Below are 22,355 nucleotides of genomic sequence, written 5' to 3'. Positions count from 1 at the left end.
ATTTTTAGTTTTAATGGTGTTAACTACACCATTATAACTTTGAGAGTTTCATTTTGTGGTTTTTAATGGTGTTAACTCAACCATAATAACATTTTCATGAACATTTAATTGTTTTGAAACTCTTGACTATAAATCAGAATTTTGGTTCGAAAAATAATAAGAGAAAGATTTGTCTTTTATGTTTCGGTGTTAAAAAGAACTTGGAGAGTTGTTGAAATCTTTTTTTAGTGAGAGAGTTTTTATTTTTTATGACTTGAGTTTACATAAGAAATGAATTTTAGAGAAAGAAAAATAAGTGAGTGAACATCTCTTATTTTTCTAAATGAGTTTCTGAGCAAGAATGAAGTGTAGAAGTTTCAAATCCTCTCACCGTGCAAGAGTGATTGTGTAAGAGATTGATCTCGGCGGTTTTATCCTGGGGACAACGCGCCATTGAAGAACTGCTTGCACAATCTTGGGCAGATCCGCGAAACGTCTTAAAGATAGCGACCTAGTCCTCGACTTAGCCATAACGTTGTTTGTTTCGTATCTGATTTTATTTGTTGTGCAGGAATAATTCGTCAATTGATTCCAACAACATTAGTTGTATATTGTAAGCATGAAGCATCAAAATTACCTAGAACTAAGCACGCATCATCAAATAAAGTCACAAATAATTAGTAGAATCATAAATCAATAAAAATCCATGCAAAAAGTAAATAAAGAATTAATTTCATTGCCACAAGGACGAAATCCAGCTCCCTCTGTTGTCCCAGTCTTGGGGTTTAGCTCATCATGCCCAAAACACACTCAAAAGATAGAAACATGGCTCAAAAAGGTGTTTATTGAAGAAATTGTATAACACAGAGATTTGCAACGCTGTAATGTTGTTACAGAAGTCACTGTTACAATGGAATAGTCACTAAAGCTTAACACTAGTCACCAGAGGTTTGTTGCAACCACGGATGCAGAATAACAGTTTCTGCGACTTTTCTTCTTTCCGCGACCGACTTCTTCAGTCTTTTGTTCTTCAGCTTCTTCATTCTTCTCTTCAATGGCAGCAGCAAAAAAATTTGCTCTGCAACCCTATTTCTCGCTCCCTAGCCTCCCCTAACTCTCGACACCACCTATGGAACTCGAACCAATCTATATATATGCACACATGGCCAAAAATCTCGATGAAAACTCTTTTTCTCTTGCCCCTAAAGTAACGGGATTTTTTTCTTTCTTTGTTTTCTCCTTAGCGTCTTATGCAGTTATTCAAGCTCTATTCAGAGTATAAAATCAATATGAGGGTTCATATCATCTCCCAATCTTTACATAATCTTCCAAATATTCTCCAAATCAAGATAAAGAAAACCCGAAACACCCACGTTCATGTTTTATTTCTAACCGGAGAAACTCTCTTATTATTTCAAATATAAGCACCGTACTTCCCTTGTTTATCTCCACTTCCTTGTTTTGATCAAATTCTCGAGAATATCTCCCACGTAACTTCCATCCATAGAGCATCAAATACTCGAACTTCCCTGTTTTATAGCATATCCGTGTAAAATCCTTATTTCTCGATTTCAAACCTATTACCTTTCCTGTTTTAGCTGAAAATGATATTCCCAAATAATTTTCGCAAGAAAACATCAAAGAATCGAACCCGAACCAATTCCAGGTACTTGCGCAGTTAACAATATTTTTCCCGCCAAAAACTGTTTATACGTGGGGAAGAAGAGATCCCCCTAACCAGAGCAGGGGTGCGAATAGCAATGGATGGCCCTTATCATTGGAGTACCCCTTAGCCAAAAATGGGGTCCCTTTAGCACTTGTCCACGGGTGTCTTCTATCAACTTTTTGAGGTGCCTCCAACATATTTCCGGGGTGCCTTTAACGCGTCCTTTGAGTGTTTTTAATAATTCCTACTGGGGAGTGCAAATACAACTTTTCGAGCTAATTTTTCCACAAAAGCTTATTTCTCCAAAAACACCTACAAAGACACAAAAAGTGATAATAAATACAAAATCGAGCACTAACATTATATACAATTGAGATCAAAATAAACACATAAATGCGTCTATCAAATACCCCCAAACTAATTTGCTCGTCCTCGAGTGAATCTAATCTACAAAATAAAATCCTAACTCGTTGTCGCAGGCATCGCAATTGCACTTAGTGTATGAAAAAAGTCTTTGAACCCCTAGGTGGCCCTAGTGGCCGAGTTATAGTCTCGGGAGGGTTTACTAGAGATATACCCACAAAACCTTTACTCCAGACCCTATCTATCTACGCAGAACCTTGGAAGGCACTAAATAACCTCCTTGGTTGACATACTCTCATTGACTACAGGAGAAAGTACCCTGATGCGAAATTCCAATTGTTGTACACGAGTTTGCACTCACATACTAAAATTCATATATAAGTGACAGAGCTCTACTCAGATAGTCGCACTATGGACATCAATATCCGGAATCAACAAATCACATGAATAGATTAAGAAGATAGATATAAAGAAAACGTAGATAGTTTTGATGTTGACTAAGGTGAACGGTGTTTCCCATAAAAACGTAGATGGTTTTTATAAACTCATCATTTTATTTTGTTTAATCCTGGCCTATTTTGATGCCTGGGTATGCATGATTCTTGCAGAATTTAAGTTAGTTTAAGTTTTCTTGAGTTTTATTGACTGTAAAGAAAAAGTTAAGTCTTTTGTAAAAATTTGATATATCTTGGTGGAATTTGATTTGTTTGGATCATCGACTATATGATATATTTGATTATGGATATTTTCCTAGTACTCATTGTATTGATGTTTGGATCATGATTATATTGATTTTGGTGTACAGGTACAATGTGTGAGGATTGAAGACTAAATTTAGACTATGAAACTTCTGTTTTGATCTTATACCTGGTTTTCGAGAAATTAGACTATATGAAGAAGAGATATTGCTAGTGTTTATGTTTAAGTTGGTAACTTTAAAACACACTGATTCAAGTTGACGGTACAATGTGTGAGGATTGAGGACTAAATTTAGACTATGAAACTTCTGTTTTGATCTTATACCTGGTTTTCGAGAAATTAGACTATATGAAGAAGAGATATTGCTAGTGTTTATGTTTAAGTTGGTAACTTTAAAACACACTGATTCAAGTTGACGGTATGATTACAATTTCAAAATTGGACTTAAAAACACATTTAGATGAAATTAACAAAATCAGTATCAATTATTTTGTGTAATTGTGGTCCAATTGATGAATTTTGGTATTTAAGAAGAAACAAACGAGGGTATGATTCCCATAGGAAAAAAACTGAAACCGTACCAGAATCGGACCGGTAGTACAGGGACAGGTACATGTACATGTGAAAAAGCGGGGTACAACAACCTCACCCAATATTTCGATTAGCAATCTGTATGGACTAACTCTATTATACTTTTAAGAGAATCAACTAGACAGTCAGACTCAATCTTAATAAAAAGTATATCAAGGAGTTAATATCTCTATCTCTCGATTTGATCTTTACTCAAGCAAATGGAGATATGCAAGTCTTTATCAAATACTAGAGAGATAAACTTGGATGGTACCAAAGACCAATATCCAAGTGTCGATCAATGTAAATCAACAACCAAAGGTTGGATATTCTAATTGATTGATCTTAACGCAGAACCTGTGATATTTCAATTATATAACAAAATATAATGCGGAATAGAAATAACACAGACACCAGAAGTTTTGTTAACGAGGAAACCGCAAATGCAGAAAAACCAAGGGGCCTAGTCCAGATTGAACACCACACTGTATTAAGCCGCTACAGACACTAACCTACTACAAACTAACTTCGGTATGGACTGTAGTTGAACCCTAATCAATCTCACACTAATTCAAGGTACAGTTGCGCTCCTTACGTCTCTGATCCCAGCAGTATACTACGCACTTGATTCCCTTAGCTGATCTCACCCACAACTAAGAGTTGCTACGTCCCAAAGTCGAAGACTTCAATAAAAAAATCTGTATCACACAGAAAAGACTACGATATAGATAAATCTTTCTCCCACAGATAAACCTATGAGTTTTGTTCCGTCTTTTGATGAATCAAGGTGAACAGGAACTAATTGATAACCCGGACTTATATTCCCGAAGAACAGTCTAGTATTATCAATCACCTCACAATAATCTAAGTCGTATGGTAGAAAAACTAGATATTGTGGATAGAAAATGGAAAGATCAGATCGCTCAACTACAAGAAAGTAGTTTCGTCTGGCTTCACAATCCCAATGAAGTCTTTCAATCGTTAACCTACATGGTCTCGAGAAGAAACCTAAGGTTAAAGGAGAATCGACTGTATCAAAACCAACTAGTATCACACAGGAGGTGTGGGGATTAGTTTTTCCAGTTGCTAAATGTCTCCTTTATATAATTTTCAAATCATAGTTTGCAATCTAGGTTACCTTGGTAACAAAGCATTCAATAATCACCGTTAGATGAAAAACCTGATTCAACCAAGCTAATATCTTTCAACCGTTAGATCGAAACTTAGCTTGTCACACACAAATGAAATGTATTCATTTAGGATTGAGTAACCGTACCTAAACGTGTACACTTAGTTGGTTCACAAATAGTTAACCAATGGTTAGCCATATGAGCACTTTCATATTAACCGTATTCATCTTTCTCATAACTAGTTCAAATGACTCATAAGAACTAGTTCAAGAGTTGTTCAATTGCTTAGGTATTTATTCATAGACACAATTGAAACAAAATCGGTTTGATTCACTTGAATCAATTCATGAACAATATAGCCACGGTTTTCAAAGATTGCATTCCTTATAATTTATTATTTTAAGTTCATGAACAACCGATTTGAGAAATAACCAGCTTGGGTACGCGTACGGGTATGCGTACCTTAGCTACCGGATTTGAGTTTACAAACTCAGCAGAAATTATCGGTTCGAAAACTTCCGTGGGTACTCGTACAGGTATGCGTACCTAAGGTGACTGGTTTACTAGTTTGCAAACTTACAAACTCAGCAGAAATTTTCGGTATGAAAACTTCCGCAGGTACGCGTATGGGTACGCGTACTCAGCCTGTCTCCTTCACCAATACCGCATGCACACATATGCACGCACTTGGTTTCCGGCACATGGATTTATACACTAATGTGCGAACACACTATATATGCTTATATACATAGTTGGTAATCTCAACTCTACATTTCAATCATTGAAACATTCTTTTATAATGTTATAACAATCGTTATTCACGACTATCGTCATCAAAGCTATTTTCAAGATTGAAACGTCTGCATGACTTGCGTCACGGGTAAAGATGAAAATGGTTAAAGAAAAAGCTCACCAGCACATATTTTGAGAAAAAGATACGCGAGTAAACTCGGCTCGAAATAGCAAATGTGTATGTATGAAAACTATCATACTTATACGACTTTGTTTCAAGAGTAGGAGATAAAATAGAGTTTTGAGTGACAGATAAGTTCAAGTCTCCACATGCCTTTTTGTCGGATGAAGTTCCACTTATTCCTCGAGTAGTTCTTCGTCTTCGTAAGATGATATCCATGGAGTCTGGACCTCAACTGCACTTAACTATCCTAGACCGAGACTTAGTCATAAGTAAACTAGAAATCAAGACATATAGTTTTGATCACTAATATTGACAAACATGCTTGTTATAGAAATGCATGCGAGTTCGACCGAGCAGTGCTCTAACAACATGTACATGGACAAGTACAAGGACAGGTAACCGAAACTGGAACCGGTTGTTAGTAGGTACATGTACCGGATATTGAAGAAAATCGGACCGTACAGTCCTTTGTGTAGCCTCTACATTGGCTATTATTTCATATCGCCAAAACATATCAGATTCATTGCGGTTATTTGGGTTACCTATTTCTGTGCAAAAGTTATCATGAATGGACTGCCAATGAAATTAACTTGGAATACTGGAAACTCTGGGGTACCTTAATACACCACTAACTTTTTCGTAGGCAATCTGTATGGAAAAACTCAACACAACTCCGAGAGTTAGAACTCAATTAAGGAAAGGGTCTAGAGTTATATCTCTCTCTCTTGTTGTTAGAACGCTTGCAGAATTGAATCCGTGAACCTAACTACAAAGAGAGTTCTTGGACGGTACCAAAGACCAATGTCCAAGGATCAATCAAGTCTTATCCAACAAACTAGGTCGGACCTGTCTACAGTGATTGATCAACGCACAACCTATGATATTTCAATTATAAAGAAGAAAAATATAATGCGGAAAAAGAAATAACACAAACACCAGAAATTTTGTTAACGAGGAAACAACAAATGCAGAAAAACCCATGGACCTAGTCCAGATTGAACACCAAACTATATTAACCCGCTACAGACACTAGCCTACTGCCAATTAACTTCAGTCTGGAATGTATTTGATCTCGAACTCAGTCTCCCACTGATTCAGGTACAGTCGCACTCCTTACGCCTCTTTAATCCCAGCACGACTCTGCGTAATTGATTTCCTTAGAATATCTCACACCAACTAAGAGTTGCTTCAACTCAATTGAAGACTTTAAACCAAATCTGCCTCCTAAAGTTTAAGCTTATGATTGATTTCCTGATTACGATCTAAACGAATGGTCGGATCAAACGAAAAATCCAGGTGATGTAAATCGATAGCAACTTGATAGAAGTCTGGCTATCCTCAAAATACGGACTTATGCAACCTGAAGTGCAACCTAGATTATTATTTACCTCACAAGTATAAAACTTGCGGAATCAACAAAGTCTTAGACGAAGAGAACTTTGATGATTACTATCTATCTTGATTGATGGAGCAAGCTCTACAAACAATCAAGATCAGGATACTCGAGTTATCAAGATAAAAGATAACCGGACCTGGCTTCACGAATCCCAATGAAGTCTTTATAGTCGTTAAATCCTAAAAGGGTTTCTGGAGAAGACGACTCTAGATACAAAAAAGTAGTGTCAGGATTCAAAGATCCCAGTTTCCAAGAGTTCCCCTTATATAGACTTCAAACCCTAGGTTGCTTTAGATTTAAGCTAAGATAGCTTCGGAACCAAGCAAACAATATTCACCATTAGATGAAAGCTTTGCATCTTATTCACATAAACAAGGTATACACTCCAGTTAGTTAAACCGTAATCAAACCGTGTATAAAGACTATGTCCAACATGGTTAGCCGAAGCTAGATGATTTGAACTTTTGAAAGCTTAACACTCATTTGCATGTTCACCAAGACATTAATATTGAGTCACAATTATGTGATCAAATGAGTCTATTGTTAATTAGAAAATTGATCAAATGCAAATTATCTCATAGAAATAATTTAATTGCAATTGAATCATAATTGACATAGTTGGTAAATGTACAAGGTACAATTACTTGAATCGTTTGTGAGTCGGTTGAGTCACATCAAGCGGACCGGTTGCAAACTTATAAGCAAAACCGAGTTCCGGAGTTGACAGAACTTTTTCAGTTAACGTACCGGTTTGCAAACTTAGGTGCAACTCAAAGTTCCAGAGTCGACATAATTTTTTCTGTTCACGTACCGGTTTACAAACTTAAGAATTTTAACGGTTCTGGAGTTCACAGAAATTTTTCGGTTCATGTATCAGTTTGGATACTAAACTGGTTCTAGAACATAGAACTGTATTGTCTCGCATACCTATTTGAATACTTTAACCCGGTTCCCTTACCACAGTTCCAAAATGGTTTGCATACGAATACGCATACCTATCTGGATCACGAAACAAACGGATTTTCCAATGATGTGCATACGAGTATGCGTATCACACAAATCTGAAAGTCGATATATAGCTACTCCGATACGTGTACAAGTACATGCAATACGACTTCAGACATATAACAATTTTCTCAGTTTGTAAGACTGATAACACTGTCTTATATTTCGAATATAGTAGTTCTATATTTCTCTAAATCGATTCAAAATATTCCTGAATAACACCGATGACACATATCACTATTCCAGGCTATTTTTGAATGATAAACTTGAATCATGATTTGGTGTTTTTCTCCACCGAAATTTGATCAAGTATGAAAAAAATTTCATTAAGCTTAGTCATTATATTTCGAGAAATTCGTATACTAAATAATTAGTTCTCGCCTCGAAATTATTGTCTATGCAAGCTAGTCTAATTAGTTATACGGCAATCGTCTCAAGGATAGAAAAGTAAATATAACTTGAGAAATAGGTGGTTCAATCTTCACTTACCTTTTGTTGATGAAGTTCTCCAAAAGTTTAGGTTGATCTTCGCCTTTAAACGGTAGAACGCAAATGATGACTGGTTCGTTTCTCAACTACCTTTATCCTAGACCAAGATTTAACTAATTGTAGACTAGAAATCAGGATATAGTTTTGACAACAAGCTTGATATAGCAACACTTGTGAGTTCGACTGAGAAATGCTCTAATAATCTCCCCCTTTGTCAATTTTAGTGACAAAACTATTAATACAGATGGATGACAAAACAAAGTTTTGAAAAACTCCTCGATCCATCATGCCTTGATCTTCAACTCACCTTGAACTCTTCGTTGTTCCAAGTTGCAATGATTCTGAACGTGTTTAACTCAGCGTCGTTGTTGTTGAAGAACCGATTCCATAGCGGTAACAACTTTGAAAATAAATATTATCAATTGTTGTTATACAGAAACATAGTATAATTATCTTCTCTCCAAAGTTCAATTGTATCTCAACTCTGAAGTAATACTACAATGATATGTTTCTCCCCCTTAATCAATACTTACATCTTTTGCATAATAGGTGAAACCTATTGCTAAAATGATCCACTCCCCCTTACATAATGATCCGTAAACCATATGTATGTAGTATCAAACTACTAAATGATTCCCCCCATGTTTGTCAATAAAATTAACAAAGGTACGAAAATCGCGGGATCATAATGAATACAACCAAAAGATATCTCAAGTATTAAGGAAGATAGAGATACTACATAACATATAAACTTATTTAGATGATATCACATAGTAATAAATACTTAGCGCTCATCCTAGGAGATTAATAATATACACGCATCCCCTTTAAAATTCCACAGCCATACTCCCCACAAATATTTAACAATTAAGCATGTTAGAGCATTGCTCGGTCGAACTCGCATGCGTTGCTATCTCAAGCATGTTTATCAATGTTAGTGATCAAAACTATAAGTCTTGATTTTTTTTGAAAGAAAAACTTGAAAGATTTTCATTATGCTCAAAGGCAAGCCAAAGGCATTACATCACTCCTCTTTCACTCTCTAATCTAGACTCAACACACAAAGGGAGTTCAGAACTCCATTTCCTAGTACAATTGTTATTTCTGGCAAACTTAGCAAGTAGATCAGCTACTTGGTTGCATTTCCTATTTCTAAAACAAACTTGAACATTTCCTAAACACTTAACTAGATGTTGAGAATCTCTGACAATATTAGCATCCTCCCATCTGGTAGTAATCTGAGGACCACTAACACTTTCTATGACTTCTTTATTGTCTCCCTCCACTATGACATTCTGAATCTGCAACTGGACAATCCACTGTAAAGCTTTAACCACTGCTTCAGATTGAGATACGTGTCTGGCTCTTTCTACCAGCGTCCAGGATTCCACCATCCTCCCAGTAAAATCTCTTATGATTAGAGCAATACCAGCAATAGTATGATCAGGTAAAATAGAAGCATCAATGTTAATTTTTAATTTTCCTCTAGAAGGGGGTATCCATCTATTGTTATTTCTATTAGCTTCATTTCTTCCTATCAAACTTCTATCTACTTGGACTGTACTTGCAGACTGATTTATGTGAATTTTATTCTCATTCAAATAAGTTAGAATCCTGTGCTTTAGGCTTGTGCTAGAGCATCTGCTATTGTTAAAGATGAGCTCACATATGGATCTCCAGATGAACCACATAGTAACAGTTATCAGATTAACTGTTGTTTTTCTTCTGAAGCAGATTTTGTTGTCTGAGTTGTTCCAACTTCTCAGCCATTGTTGTATGTCATTGATGCTACCAATTTCTTGACCAATCTGAGGATCAACAACATTTCAAACATCTCTGGCATAATTGCATTTAAGCAGAAGGTGGGTGATATTTTCTTCATCAGCATTGCATCTTTGACATTGCACTTGTTGGTTTTGATTATATCTGGCAAGTCTCTCATTCACAGGAACTATATCATGTGCCACCACTTTCCATAAGAAAAGTTGACATTTGTGTGGGATCTGCACATGCCATAAGCTCAGCCAGAACTTTGCTTCCTCCTCTTTTCTTGCTAGACTTTGATTCTTCTGACAAAGAATTTCCTTGTGTATTGAGTTAACTGTAAATTGGCTGTTTTTGGTTAGGGACCAAACCATTTCATCTTCTTGATTTCTAGCCTATTTATAGATGTCTCGGACTAGGACATAGTTTGTGTAGTTGAGCTTAGACTTCACGACGCTTATCACTTGAAGACGAAGAACTACTAAGGAGAGCTTGTGGAACTTCATCGACAAAAGGTATGTGGAGACTTAAACTCATCTATCACTTGGAAAGTCTATTTCTACTCTATATCCTATATTGAGACATAAGTCGTGTTACGATATAGTTTTCTTTATACACATTTGAGATTTCGAGATGAGTATAACCCGCTTACATATTTCTCGAAATATGTGTTGGTAAGCTTTCGCTTCGACCAAGTTCATCTTATATCATGAGAAAATTTCCGTGTAGCATCTTACATGGTTTGTGTGAGACAATCACTTGGTGTAAGACTTGGAATGTTTCGATAATGATTATTTCAATATCTTGGAAATTTCTTTGATGCTAATATGTGTGAAAACGACTTTTATCATTATAGAAGAATGTTTCAATGATTGAAATAAAGAGTTGATGATGTAACCATCTTTGGATATAAGCATATATAGTGTGTTCCCACATTAGTGTATACATCCATAAACCGGGAACCAAGTGTATGCATATGTGTGTATACCAAATTAATGAAGGAGACAAGATAGGTATGCGTACCAGTATGCATATTGGTAGAAGTTTTCGAACCGAAAACATCAGCTGGGTTTGGGAATTACAAACTCCTAAACTAGTCACCTTAAGTATGCGTACCCGTACGCATACTGGAGGAAGTTTTCGAACCGAAAATATCTTCTAATTTTGGGAATTACAAACTCCTAAACTAGTCACCTTAATTATGCGTACCCGTACGCATACTGGCGGAAGTTTTCGAACCGAAAAATTCTGCTGAGTTTGGAAACTTAACAAACTCAAAACCGGTTGCTTAAGTACGCATACCCGTACACATACTTAAGCTGGTTATTTTATCAAATCGATATGTTCATGAACTTAATCATTTAAATCATAAGGAATGCAATCTTTACAAACAGTGGCTATAATGTTCATGATTGATTTAAGTGAATCAAACCGATTTTGCTTCAATTGTGTTCTTGTATAAATCCATAAGAATATAACAATTGAACAACTCTTTGACTATTTTCATTTGAGTCATTTGAACTAGTTATGGTTAAAATGAATAAGGTTGATATGAGGGTAATCATATGGCTAACCTCAGTTAACTATTTGTGAACCAACATGGTGTACACGTTTAGGTACGGTTACATAAACCTAAATGAGGGTACATTTCATTTATCTGTAACAAGCTAAGTTCGATCTAACGGTTGAAAGATATTAGCTTGGTTGAATCAGGTTTTCATCTAACGGTGAATATGGAATCCTTTGTTACCAAGGTAACGTGGATTGCAAACCCTGATTTGAAAACTATGTAAAGGAGAACTCTAGCAACTGGGAAACCTAATCCCTACACCTCATGTGTGCTACTAGTTGCATAACTAGAGTCGATTCTCCTTTAACCTTAGGTTTCTTCTCAAGACCCTGTAGGTTAACGACTTGAAGACTTCATTGGGATTTTGAAGCCAGACCCACTATTCTCTTTGTAGTTGCGTGATCTGATCTTGTTGTTTCTATCGTGATTGAGTGCAATTGTAAAATTGGATTGAGATTTATATCTCCGACAGGAAAGATAGAACAGTAATCACAAACACCTTCTCTCATCGTTTGTGATTCCACAATAACTTGTTTCGCTAGTCGATTAAGTTTATTGTGAGGTGACTGATAATACTAGGCTGTTCTTCGGGAATATAAGTCCAGTTTATCAATTGGTTCATGTTCACCTTGATTTATCAAAATACGGAACAAAAACTCTTGGGTATTTCTGTGGGAGACATATTTATTCAATCCTATAGACTTTTCTGTATGAGACAGATTTGTTTATCAAGTCTTCGACTTTGGGTCGTAGCAACTCTTGGTTGTGGGTGAGATCAGCTAAGGGAATCAAGTGCGTGGTATCCTGCTGGGATCAGAGACGTAAGGAGCGCAACTGTACCTTGAATCAGTGTGAGATTCATTAGGGTTCAACTACAGTCCAGTCCGAAGTTAATTGGTAGTATCTAGTGTCTGTAGCAGCTTAATACAATGTGGTGTTCAATCTGGACTAGGTCTCGGGGTTTTTCTGCATTTGCGGTTTCCTCGTTAACAAAATTAGTTGTTATTTCTTTTCCGCATTATATTTTTTTATATAATTGAAATATCACAGGTTGTGCGTTAAGATCAATCAATTAGAATATCCAACCTTGGGTTGTTGATTTACATTGATTGACACTTGAACATTGGTCTTTGGTACCGTTCAAGTACTTCCTCTTATATTCAATCGGGCACGTAGATTTATATTTGCTGATTGCGGATTGAATTAAGAGTTAGAGATATTAAATCTTTGAAATACTTTATTCTAGATTGAGTCTGACTGTCTAGTTGATTCTCTAGAAAGTGTATTGGAGTAAGTCCTCTCACATTGCCAAACGAATTGTTGGGTGTGGTTGTTAGACTCTCGCATTTTCAATTGGTGTCAAAGAAGGCAAACACATTAAAGACCTTACAAGTTTGTGTTTGTAGCGATCTGATATGGACATAGGTGTTATCTCTATAAACGTACCACCAGTCTTCGATGGCTCAAATTAATTGTGGTGGAAAATTTCTATGCGTGCCTTTCTTCAAGCGCTTGATTTTAAATCATGGGTTTATGTAGTTAATGGCTATGATGCTCCCGTTGTGGCAGTATGGAATGCGACTGTTCCTAAGGATATTGGTGCATATGACGCTGCTGAGATACTTGCTGCAAAGCAAAACTCTGACGGTTTAAATGCCATCATACATTCCATTAACCCAGATCTTCAGCACCATGTAACTATGTGTACTCGGTCTAAAGATGCTTGGGATATTTTAGAAACTGTATTCGAAGGAAATACCCGTGAAAACGAAGCTAGGCTTCAAAACCTTAATTCCGATTGTCAAAACCTTTATATGACAGATGAAGATTCATTTGATGAGTTTAATCACAAAGTGTCTGAAATTGTTAATGCATCTTTTGCATTGGGTAAGATTATTCCTGAAAAGGACATTGTGATGAAAATTCTCAGATCGATGCCATCTAGATACGCTCTAAGAAGCATGCCATCGTTGAAGGAAATAACCTTGATGCTCTCTCCATAAATACGTTGGTTGGGAGCTAAAGATCTTTGATCATGAGCATACATTCAAAATTGGAAAGGATGTTGCCTTCAAAGCACAAAGGAACACTAAATTACTTGACAAAAGTAAAAGTGTTTATGTCTCTGGGGATGATCTTTCTGAGACTGATTCATCAGATGAAGATCTTGACAAATCAGTCTCCATGATCACAAGACAGTTTAGGGATCTTCTGTTGAAGAGAAGTAAACGGTTTTCCAGAGACAAAACTAGGTCGTCAGTTAAACCTCACAATCACATTCCTTCTAAGACACAGGGATGCTAACGAGGCTGATGACGAAGATATGCCACAGTGCTTTAAGTGTAAAGGTTTTGGTCATTTTGCGAATGAGTGTCCGAACTGTAGAAAATACACTGGAAACAAAGGTCTTGTTGCAACCCTTGATGAAATGTCTTATCACTATGATTCCAATGAAGACGAAAAATCAAGTGTTGCACTTCTTTGTGAAGATATTGATTTTGATAATTGTAGCAATACATACATCAATCTTGATATCCTTCCAGAAGAAGACTCGACCAATTTGGAAGAAGAAATTAACCTTTTTGTTGGAAACTCTATGTTTGATTTTTCAGGTTCCAGTCTGTGCCTAGAAGCTTGCACATCTCGGGCGTCCGAATCATCTTATCCAGTGACATGTTCTTATTGTTCACTCAAAGGTCATGAACTTTCAAAGTGTTTCAAGTACAAACACAAGATGAGACTTGTCAAGATACTTTAAATAAGAGAAAATCTCCTAGCAAACAAGCTCAAACTTGTCCAAAAAACTGCTGAGGTATGTAAGACTTTATCCTCTTCAAAGAAGTTGGTTTCCAAAGAAAGGCCAAGACCACTAGAGAAAAGACTATGGTCTAAACAATTTGATAGACAGGGTTCAATGAATTCCTTCCAAAAAGGGGATGGTGGACAAATTGTTGTTCATGATTGTGTTTCTCTTGTGCATCTTGTCTCATGTGCCTGATCAAAAAGAGACAAAAGTGTGCACACCTCAGGCTTTAAGAAAAGAAAAGCAGTTTTTTTTTTTTAGTTTTTTTTTTCTTTGGTTTGCAAATTTGGAATTCGTTCTGTTTCAATTGATAGTGGAAGAGACTTCCCTGTGCTTTCAATAAAAGAGGGTTATTCTCGACAATTATACTCTTTCTAGGGTTGTGAATTGTGCGTACGTGAACCTGTGCTATTTAAGGTTTCGTGACCCTACATCCTTTTTCCTTCCCTGAAACTCTTTTCATCTTAAGACTGTCTGTTGAGTTTAAATTGTGATTTCCTCTCACAAACCCATACACGTATGTAAACTCCAAGCATCATGTGTTCTGATGGAAAAGATGTTAATATGATTGTTAAGCCGTCAATCATGAAGGAAAAAGAAAAATCTCCGTTACCTCCAACCTTGAAGAGAAAAAGAAGGAATGTGAGGAAGCCAATAGTTGTTCCTTCAATTTCTCAGAAGTTTTCTGATGTTCTTGAAGAGTTGAAGGAAGCAAGGAAGGAGACTCAGCAAATAAAGGCTTTTGTTATGAGAACTCTTGAAATTCAGAAGGCCCTGGTTCGACATCATCATCCTAGAAGGTTTGTTGGAATTGACTCCTTTCTCCATGAACCTTATGTTCCCATGGATGTTGACGACAAGGAGTTCAGGGACGATAAATAATTCTTCAGAGGTCACAATGTCTAGTAAATCTTCTTTTTATGTTTTTAGAAGAATAACTAGGGTTTGGAATAGCCATTGTTGTGAGTACACATAGCTGTGTCCAACGATTTTCATCTTCAATGTTTTTAGATTTATTTATTTAAATTCTAAGATTTTGGAAGATGAAATTTGCAATTTTAATCTTTATGATTTTATATATTGCAAATTGTTATGGGATATGTTGTTTACGTCCGTGAACCTGTGACTGTCCCATACTTGTTCAAAAGTTATCTCTATTACGTCGGTATGAAAGTATTGATAGAAGATAGAATGAACTTTTGACATTCCAAAAGTTAAAACCTTTTATGTCATTGTTTTGATGGAAGAAAGGATAAAACTTTTGTTTACAAGTATTAAGTCTATTGTATGTAATTGTGCAAATAGTGATGGAAAATAGAATGAATCACTGTCTATTCCGCAGTATTAGTCGATCTCCGATCCTCATTTTTGTGCATATACTGTGTTGCTCCATAAGTTTCCGTATGTTTGAGCATGACCAATTAAATTGATCATTCTCTTGTGTTCAGTTTAGTTGTTTCTCCGTAAGTTCTCTTATGACGAGCATGACCAATTGAATTGATCACTTTATTGTGGTTGATTTAGTTGTGTAATTCCGATTGAATTAATTATGAGTTTTCTTATGGTTAATTTAGTTGTACATTTCGATTGGATTAATCATGAATTCTTTTGTGAATAATTCGATTGAACAGTTTGGACTCAAATTCATGTTTTTCATGTGATTTGGTTATGTCCAAAGAAATCCTTCTTTTCTTGTGAAAATAAGGTCGCCTTTGTTGTTATTTCGGGAATGACATTTTATGGGGGGAGAGTTCTTTTTGAACTTGTGCTTAGTTGTCAAATCTTTGTGGGGAGTGCGGCTGTGGAATATTATAGGGGTTATCTTGTATCTTTATAAACTCCTTGATGAATGCATTTATCTTCGGCTATATGATTGCATCTAAATTTGTTGGTATGTTGATACACATTTGGTCATGAAGTATCTCTGTGGAAATTTCATTAGGATCCCACTAATTTTCGTACCTTTGCCAATTCATATTGACGAAACTACTTTCTTGTAGTTGAGCGATCTGATGTTGTCATTTTCTATCGTACGAGTTCAATTGAATAATTGACTTGAGATTATATCTCTGATAGGGAAAGATAAAAAGAAATCACAAACATCTTCATCTAATCGTTTGTGATTCCAAAATATCTAGTTTCGCTACCATACGATTTAGATTATTGTGAGGTGATTGATAATACTAGGCTGTTCTTCGGGAATATAAGTCCGGGTTATCAATTAGTTTATGTTCACCTTGATTTCTCAAAATACGGAACAAAACTCAAAGGTTTATCTGTGGGAGACAGATTTATCTATTATCGTAGACTTTTCTGTGTGATACAGACTTATTTATTTAAGTCTTCGACTTTGGGTCGTAGCAACTCTTAGTTGTGGGTGAGATCAGATAAGGGAATCAAGTGCGTAGTATCCTACTGGGATCAGAAACGTAAGGAGCGCAACTGTACCTTGAATCAGTGTGAGATTGATTAGGGTTCAACTATAGTCCAGACCGAAGTTATTTTGTAGTAGGCTAGTGTCTGTAGCGGCTTAATACAGTGTGGTGTTCAATCTGGACTAGGTCCCGGGGTTTTTCTGCATTTTCGGTTTCCTCGTTAACAAAACTTCTGGTGTTTGTGTTATTTCTACTCCGCATTATATTTTGCTATATAATTGAAATACCACAGGTTGTGCGTTAAGATCAATCAATTAGAATATCCAACCCTTGGTTGTTGATTTACATTGATTGACACTTGGATATTGGTCTTTGGTACCATCCAAGTTTATCTCTCTAGTATTTGATAAAGACTCACAGATTTCCATTTGCTTGAGTAAAGATCAAATCGAGAGATAGAGATATTAAATCCTTGATATACTTTTTATTAAGATTGAGTCTGACTGTCTAGTTGATTCTCTTAAAGTATATTAGAGTTAGTCCATACAGATTGCTAATCGAAATATTGGGTGAGGTTGTTGTACCCCCGCTTTTTCACAATCTCCCTCTTTGTCAATTTTAGTGACAAAACTATCAATACATATGGATCACAAAATAAATAAAAATTGTAGCTTCTCATCCAAATGCTTGATATCTTCAACGCGACTCGAAATCTTCGTCACTTCCAAGTACTCCATGATCCTAAAGGTTGTAAGTTCAACATCACAGTTGTTGAAGATCCGTAGCGATAACAATAAGAAAACAAATGCTCTCAATCATTGTTATAAAGTATCATAGTATTATTACACAACATCAAAGTTCAATTGTATCACAACTTTGACAACAATACTATGGGGATATGTATCACTCCCCCTTAGTCAATACTTCATCTCGACATGAAAACCACTCCCCCTTACATAATGATCCGTAAACCATATGTATTTGTAGTGTGAACTACACATTAGTTATCCCCCTTTTTGTCAATAAAATTGGCAAAGGTACAAAGACGGGATCCTAATGAAAATTTTCATTGAGACACTTCAAGACCAAAGAAAAGTACATATCAACTTTGTTTAGATATAATCATAAAGCCGAAGCTAAATGCATTCATCATGGAATTTATAAAGATACAAGATAACTCCTCAAATATTCCACAACTGCACTCCCCACAAAGATATGACAATTAAGCGCAAGTTCAAAAAGAACTCTCCCCCATTTGATGTCATTCCCGAAAGAACAACAAGAGCGACCTTACTTTTACGAGAAAAGAAGGATTTCTTTGGACACCAAAAACCACAAAATGATTTTGTATCCAAAATTCTCAATTAAACTAACCACAAGAGAACCCATGATTAATTTAATCGGAATACACAACCAAAATAACCACAAACGAATCTATGATTAGTCTAGTTGGAAATGCTCACACAAGAAGACTTATGGAGCCGCACGGTATATACATAAAATATGGATCAAGGAAGATCAATACTGCGGAATATACAAGGATTCATTCTATTTTCCATCATTATTTGCACAATGACATACAATAGACATAATCCTTGTAAACAAAAGATTTTAACCTATCTTCCATCAATAATGACATAATAGGCTTAACTTCTGTTTGTCAAAAGTTCATCGATCTTGTATCAATACATGCATATCGACATATAAACGAGAGAAATTTTGACAATATATGGGACAACAATAGTTCACGGACGCAAACATACATATCCCGTAACACATTGCAATATATAAAACCATAAAGATTAATACTGCAAAAATTATCTTCCAAACCAAACTTTAGAATTTAAACTAATAAATCTAAAAAACATGAAGATGAAAATGTTGGACATAGCTATGTGTGCTCATAATAATGGCTATTCCAAACCCTAGTTATCATTCTTAAACAAAAACAAGAATAAAATTCTTTTAAGAAGTTTCACTAGACATTAAGATCTTTGAAAAATTCCTTGTCGTCCCCGAACTCCTTGTCGTCAACAGCCATTGGAACATATGGTTCATGGAAGAAGAAGTCAATACGAATAAACCTTCTTGGCTGATGATGTCGAACCAGGATCTTCTGAATTTCCAATGATCTTAAAACGCAAGCCTTTATATGCTGAATCTCTTTTCTTGCCAGCTTCAACTCTTCAAGAACATCAGAAAACTTCTGAGAGTTTGAAGGGACAGCTCTTGGCTTCCTCACATTCCTTCTTTTTCTTTTTAAAGTTGGAGGCAGTTGAGATTTCTCTTTTTCCTTAGTGATTGATGGCTTAACAATCATATTGATATCTTTCCCATCAGAAGACATGATGCTTGGAGTATCCATGAAAGCATGGTTTTGTGAGAGAAGTTCACAATCAAACCTCAACAAGCATTCTTAAGATATAAAGAGTATTAGAGAAAGAAAAAGGAATGTAGGGTTTTGAAACCTTTAAACAGGTTCGTACACGTCCAACTCACAACCCTATAAAGAGTAGAATTATCGATAATAACCCTATACTTTTGGCAAACCGGCCCCTTCCACTACCTAAAGTGACATGGAGGAATTCCAAACCAAACAACACAAAGCTAAAGAAAATTTTAATTTTTAAAGCCTGAGGTGTGCAAGATCTTGTATCTTTTGAACAAGAACATGAGACAAGATGCACAAGACAACACAATCAAGTTGTGTTGTGGTAAACAACAATTTGTCCACCGTGATCCTTTTGGTTGGAATTCATGGAACCCTCCCTTTCCACATGTTTAGACCATGTTTTCTTCTCTAATGGTCTATATCCGTATTTGGAAACTAATATCTTTGAGGAAGATAAAATCTTACATACCTTAGTTGTTTTCTCTGCGAGTTTGAGCTTAGTGGCTAGACGATCTTTTCTTCGCTGAAGCTTGTTGACATATCTCATCTTGTGTTTGTATTTGAAACACTTTGAAAGCTCATGACCTTTGAGCGAAAAATAGGAGCATGTCAACGTATAATGTGGTTCAGGTTCCCGAGGTGTGCAAGCTGCTAGGAACATATTTGATCCTGAAACATTAAACATAGAGTTTCCAACAGAGGGGTCAAAAGATTCTTCAATCTTGATTGGGTTCTCTTCTAAAAGATTATCAAGATTGATGTATGTATTGCTACAATTATCAAAATCAATATTTTCACATAGAAGAGCAACACTTGATTTTTTGTCTTCATCGGAATCATAATTGTCAGTCATCTCATCAACTATCGCAGCAAGACCTTTGTTCCCAATGTATTTTCTACGATTTAGGCACTCGTTTGAAAAATGACCAAATCCCTTACACTTAAAGCACTGAGGCATATCCTCGTCATCAGTTTCATTAGTGTCCCTGTTTTTCGGAGGAATACGATTATGAGGTTTGACTGATGCTTTAGGCTTATCTCTAGTGAACCATTTACTTCTCTTCAATAGAAGATCTCTAAACTGTCTTGTGATCATCGAGACCGATCTGTCAAGATCTTCATCTGATGAATCAGTCTCAGAGTGATCGTCTTCAAAGATATACACTTTTTTACTTTTATCAAGTAATTTTGTGTCTTGTAGTGCTTTGAACGCAACATCCTTAGATTTGGATGAATGCTCGTGATCAAATATCTTAAGCTTACCAACCAGCGTATTTCTGGAGAGATTATCAAGGTTATTTCCCTGAACGATGGCATGCTTCTTAGAATCGTATCTAGATGGCAGCGATCTGAGAATTTTCATCACAATTCCTTTTCAGGAATAGTCTTACCCAATGCAAAAGATGCATTAACAATTTCAGACACTTTGTGATTAAACTCATCAAATGAATCTTCATCTGCCATACGAAGGTTTTCCCAATCGGAATTAAGATTTTGAAGCCTAGCTTCCTTTTCATTGGTATTACCTTCGAATACGGTTTCTAAGATATCCCACACATCTTTAGACCTAGTGCAATTTGACATATGGTGCTGAAGATTTGGAATAATGGCATGTATGATGGCATTCAAACCGTCGGAATTTTGCTTTGCAGCAAGTATCTCGGCAAGACTATATTCACCAATTTCTTGGGAACGTTTACATTTCCTACTGCCACAACGGGAGCATCATAGCCATTAACTACATATACCAATGATTGAAAATCACGTGCTTGAAGAAAAGCTCGCATAGCAATTTTCCACCATAAGTAATTAGAGCCATCGAGGATGGTGGTATGTTAATAGAGATATAACCTCTGTCCATAGAGTCAGATTGCTACAAACACATACTTGTAAGGTCTTAAACGTGTTTGCCTGCTCTGATACCAATTGAAAAAGCTGGGGTACAACAACCTCACCCAATATTTCGATTAGCAATCTGTATGGACTAACTTTAATATACTTTTAAGAGAATCAACTAGACAGTCAGACTCAATCTTAGTAAAAAAGTATATCAAGGAGTTAATATCTCTATCTCTCGATTTGATCTTTACTCAAGCAAATGGAAATCCGTGAGTCTTTATCAAATACTAGAGAGATAAACTTGGATGGTACCAAAGACCAATATCCAAGTGTCAATCAATGTAAATCAACATCCAAGGGTTGGATATTCTAATTGATTGATCTTAACGCACAACCTGTGATATTTCAATTATATAGAAAAATATAATGCAGAATAGAAATAACACAGACACCAGAAGTTTTGTTAACGAGGAAACCGCAAATGCAGAAAAACCCCGGGACCTAGTCCAAATTGAACGCTACATTGTATTAAGCCGCTACAGATACTAGCATACTACAAAATAACTTCGTTCTGGACTGTAGTTGAACCCTAATCGATCTCACACTGACTCAAGGTATAGTTGCGATCCTTACGTCTCTGATCCCAGTAGGATACTACGCACTTGATTCCCTTAGATGATCTCACCCACAACTAAGAGTTGCTACGACCCAAAGTCGAAGACTTTAATAAACAAATATGTATCACATAGAAAAGTCTACGATAATAGATAAATTTGTCTCCCACAGATAAACCTATGAGTTTTGTTCCACCTTTTGATAAATCAAGGTGAAAAGGAACTAATTGATAACCCGAACTTATATTCCCGAAAAACAGTCTAGTATTATCAATCACCTCACAATAATCTGAATCGTATGGTAGCGAAACTAAATATTGTGGAATCACAAACGATGGGACGAAGATGTTTGTGATTTCTTTTTATCTTGCCATATCGTAGATATAATCTCAAGTCAATTATTCAATTGAACTCGTACGATAGAAAATGGCAAGATCAGACCGCTCAACTGCAAGAAAGTAGTTTTGTCTGGCTTCACAATCTCAATGAAGTCTTTCAGTTTGTTAACCTACAGAGTCTCGAGAAGAAACCTAAGGTTAAAGGAGAATCGACTCTATCAAAACCAACTAGTATCACACAGGAGGTGTGGGGATTAGTTTTTCCAATTGCTAGATGTCTCCTTTATATAGTTTTCAAATCAGGGTTTGCAATCTAGGTTACCTTGGTACCAAAGCATTCAATAATCACCGTTAGATGAAAAACCTGATTCAACCAAGCTAATATCTTTCAACCATTAGATCGAAACTTAGCTTGTCACACACAAATGAAATGTATTCATTTAGGTT

At 36.0% G+C, this 22,355-nt stretch overlaps 1 protein-coding gene across 1 annotated transcript; it reads right to left on the bottom strand.

Annotated features, from left to right (window-relative positions):
• Positions 1-9,232: 9,232 nt before the first annotated feature.
• Positions 9,233-9,904, bottom strand: LOC113352535. Its single transcript, XM_026596349.1, has one exon. The coding sequence runs from the start codon at positions 9,902-9,904 to the stop codon at positions 9,233-9,235; it is 672 nt and encodes a 223-aa protein (XP_026452134.1).
• Positions 9,905-22,355: the final 12,451 nt, after the last annotated feature.

This window comes from Papaver somniferum, chromosome 1, assembly GCF_003573695.1.
Source record: "Papaver somniferum cultivar HN1 chromosome 1, ASM357369v1, whole genome shotgun sequence".
Classification (NCBI taxonomy): domain Eukaryota; kingdom Viridiplantae; phylum Streptophyta; class Magnoliopsida; order Ranunculales; family Papaveraceae; genus Papaver; species Papaver somniferum.
The sequence above is the reverse complement of the archived record's forward strand: the minus strand, read 5'-3'. Positions and strand labels throughout refer to the sequence as shown.

Coding starts and splice junctions, on each gene's coding strand:
- LOC113352535 (XM_026596349.1), bottom strand. CDS start 9,904: ATGTGGTTCATCTGGAGATCCATATGTGAGCTCATCTTTAACAATAGC.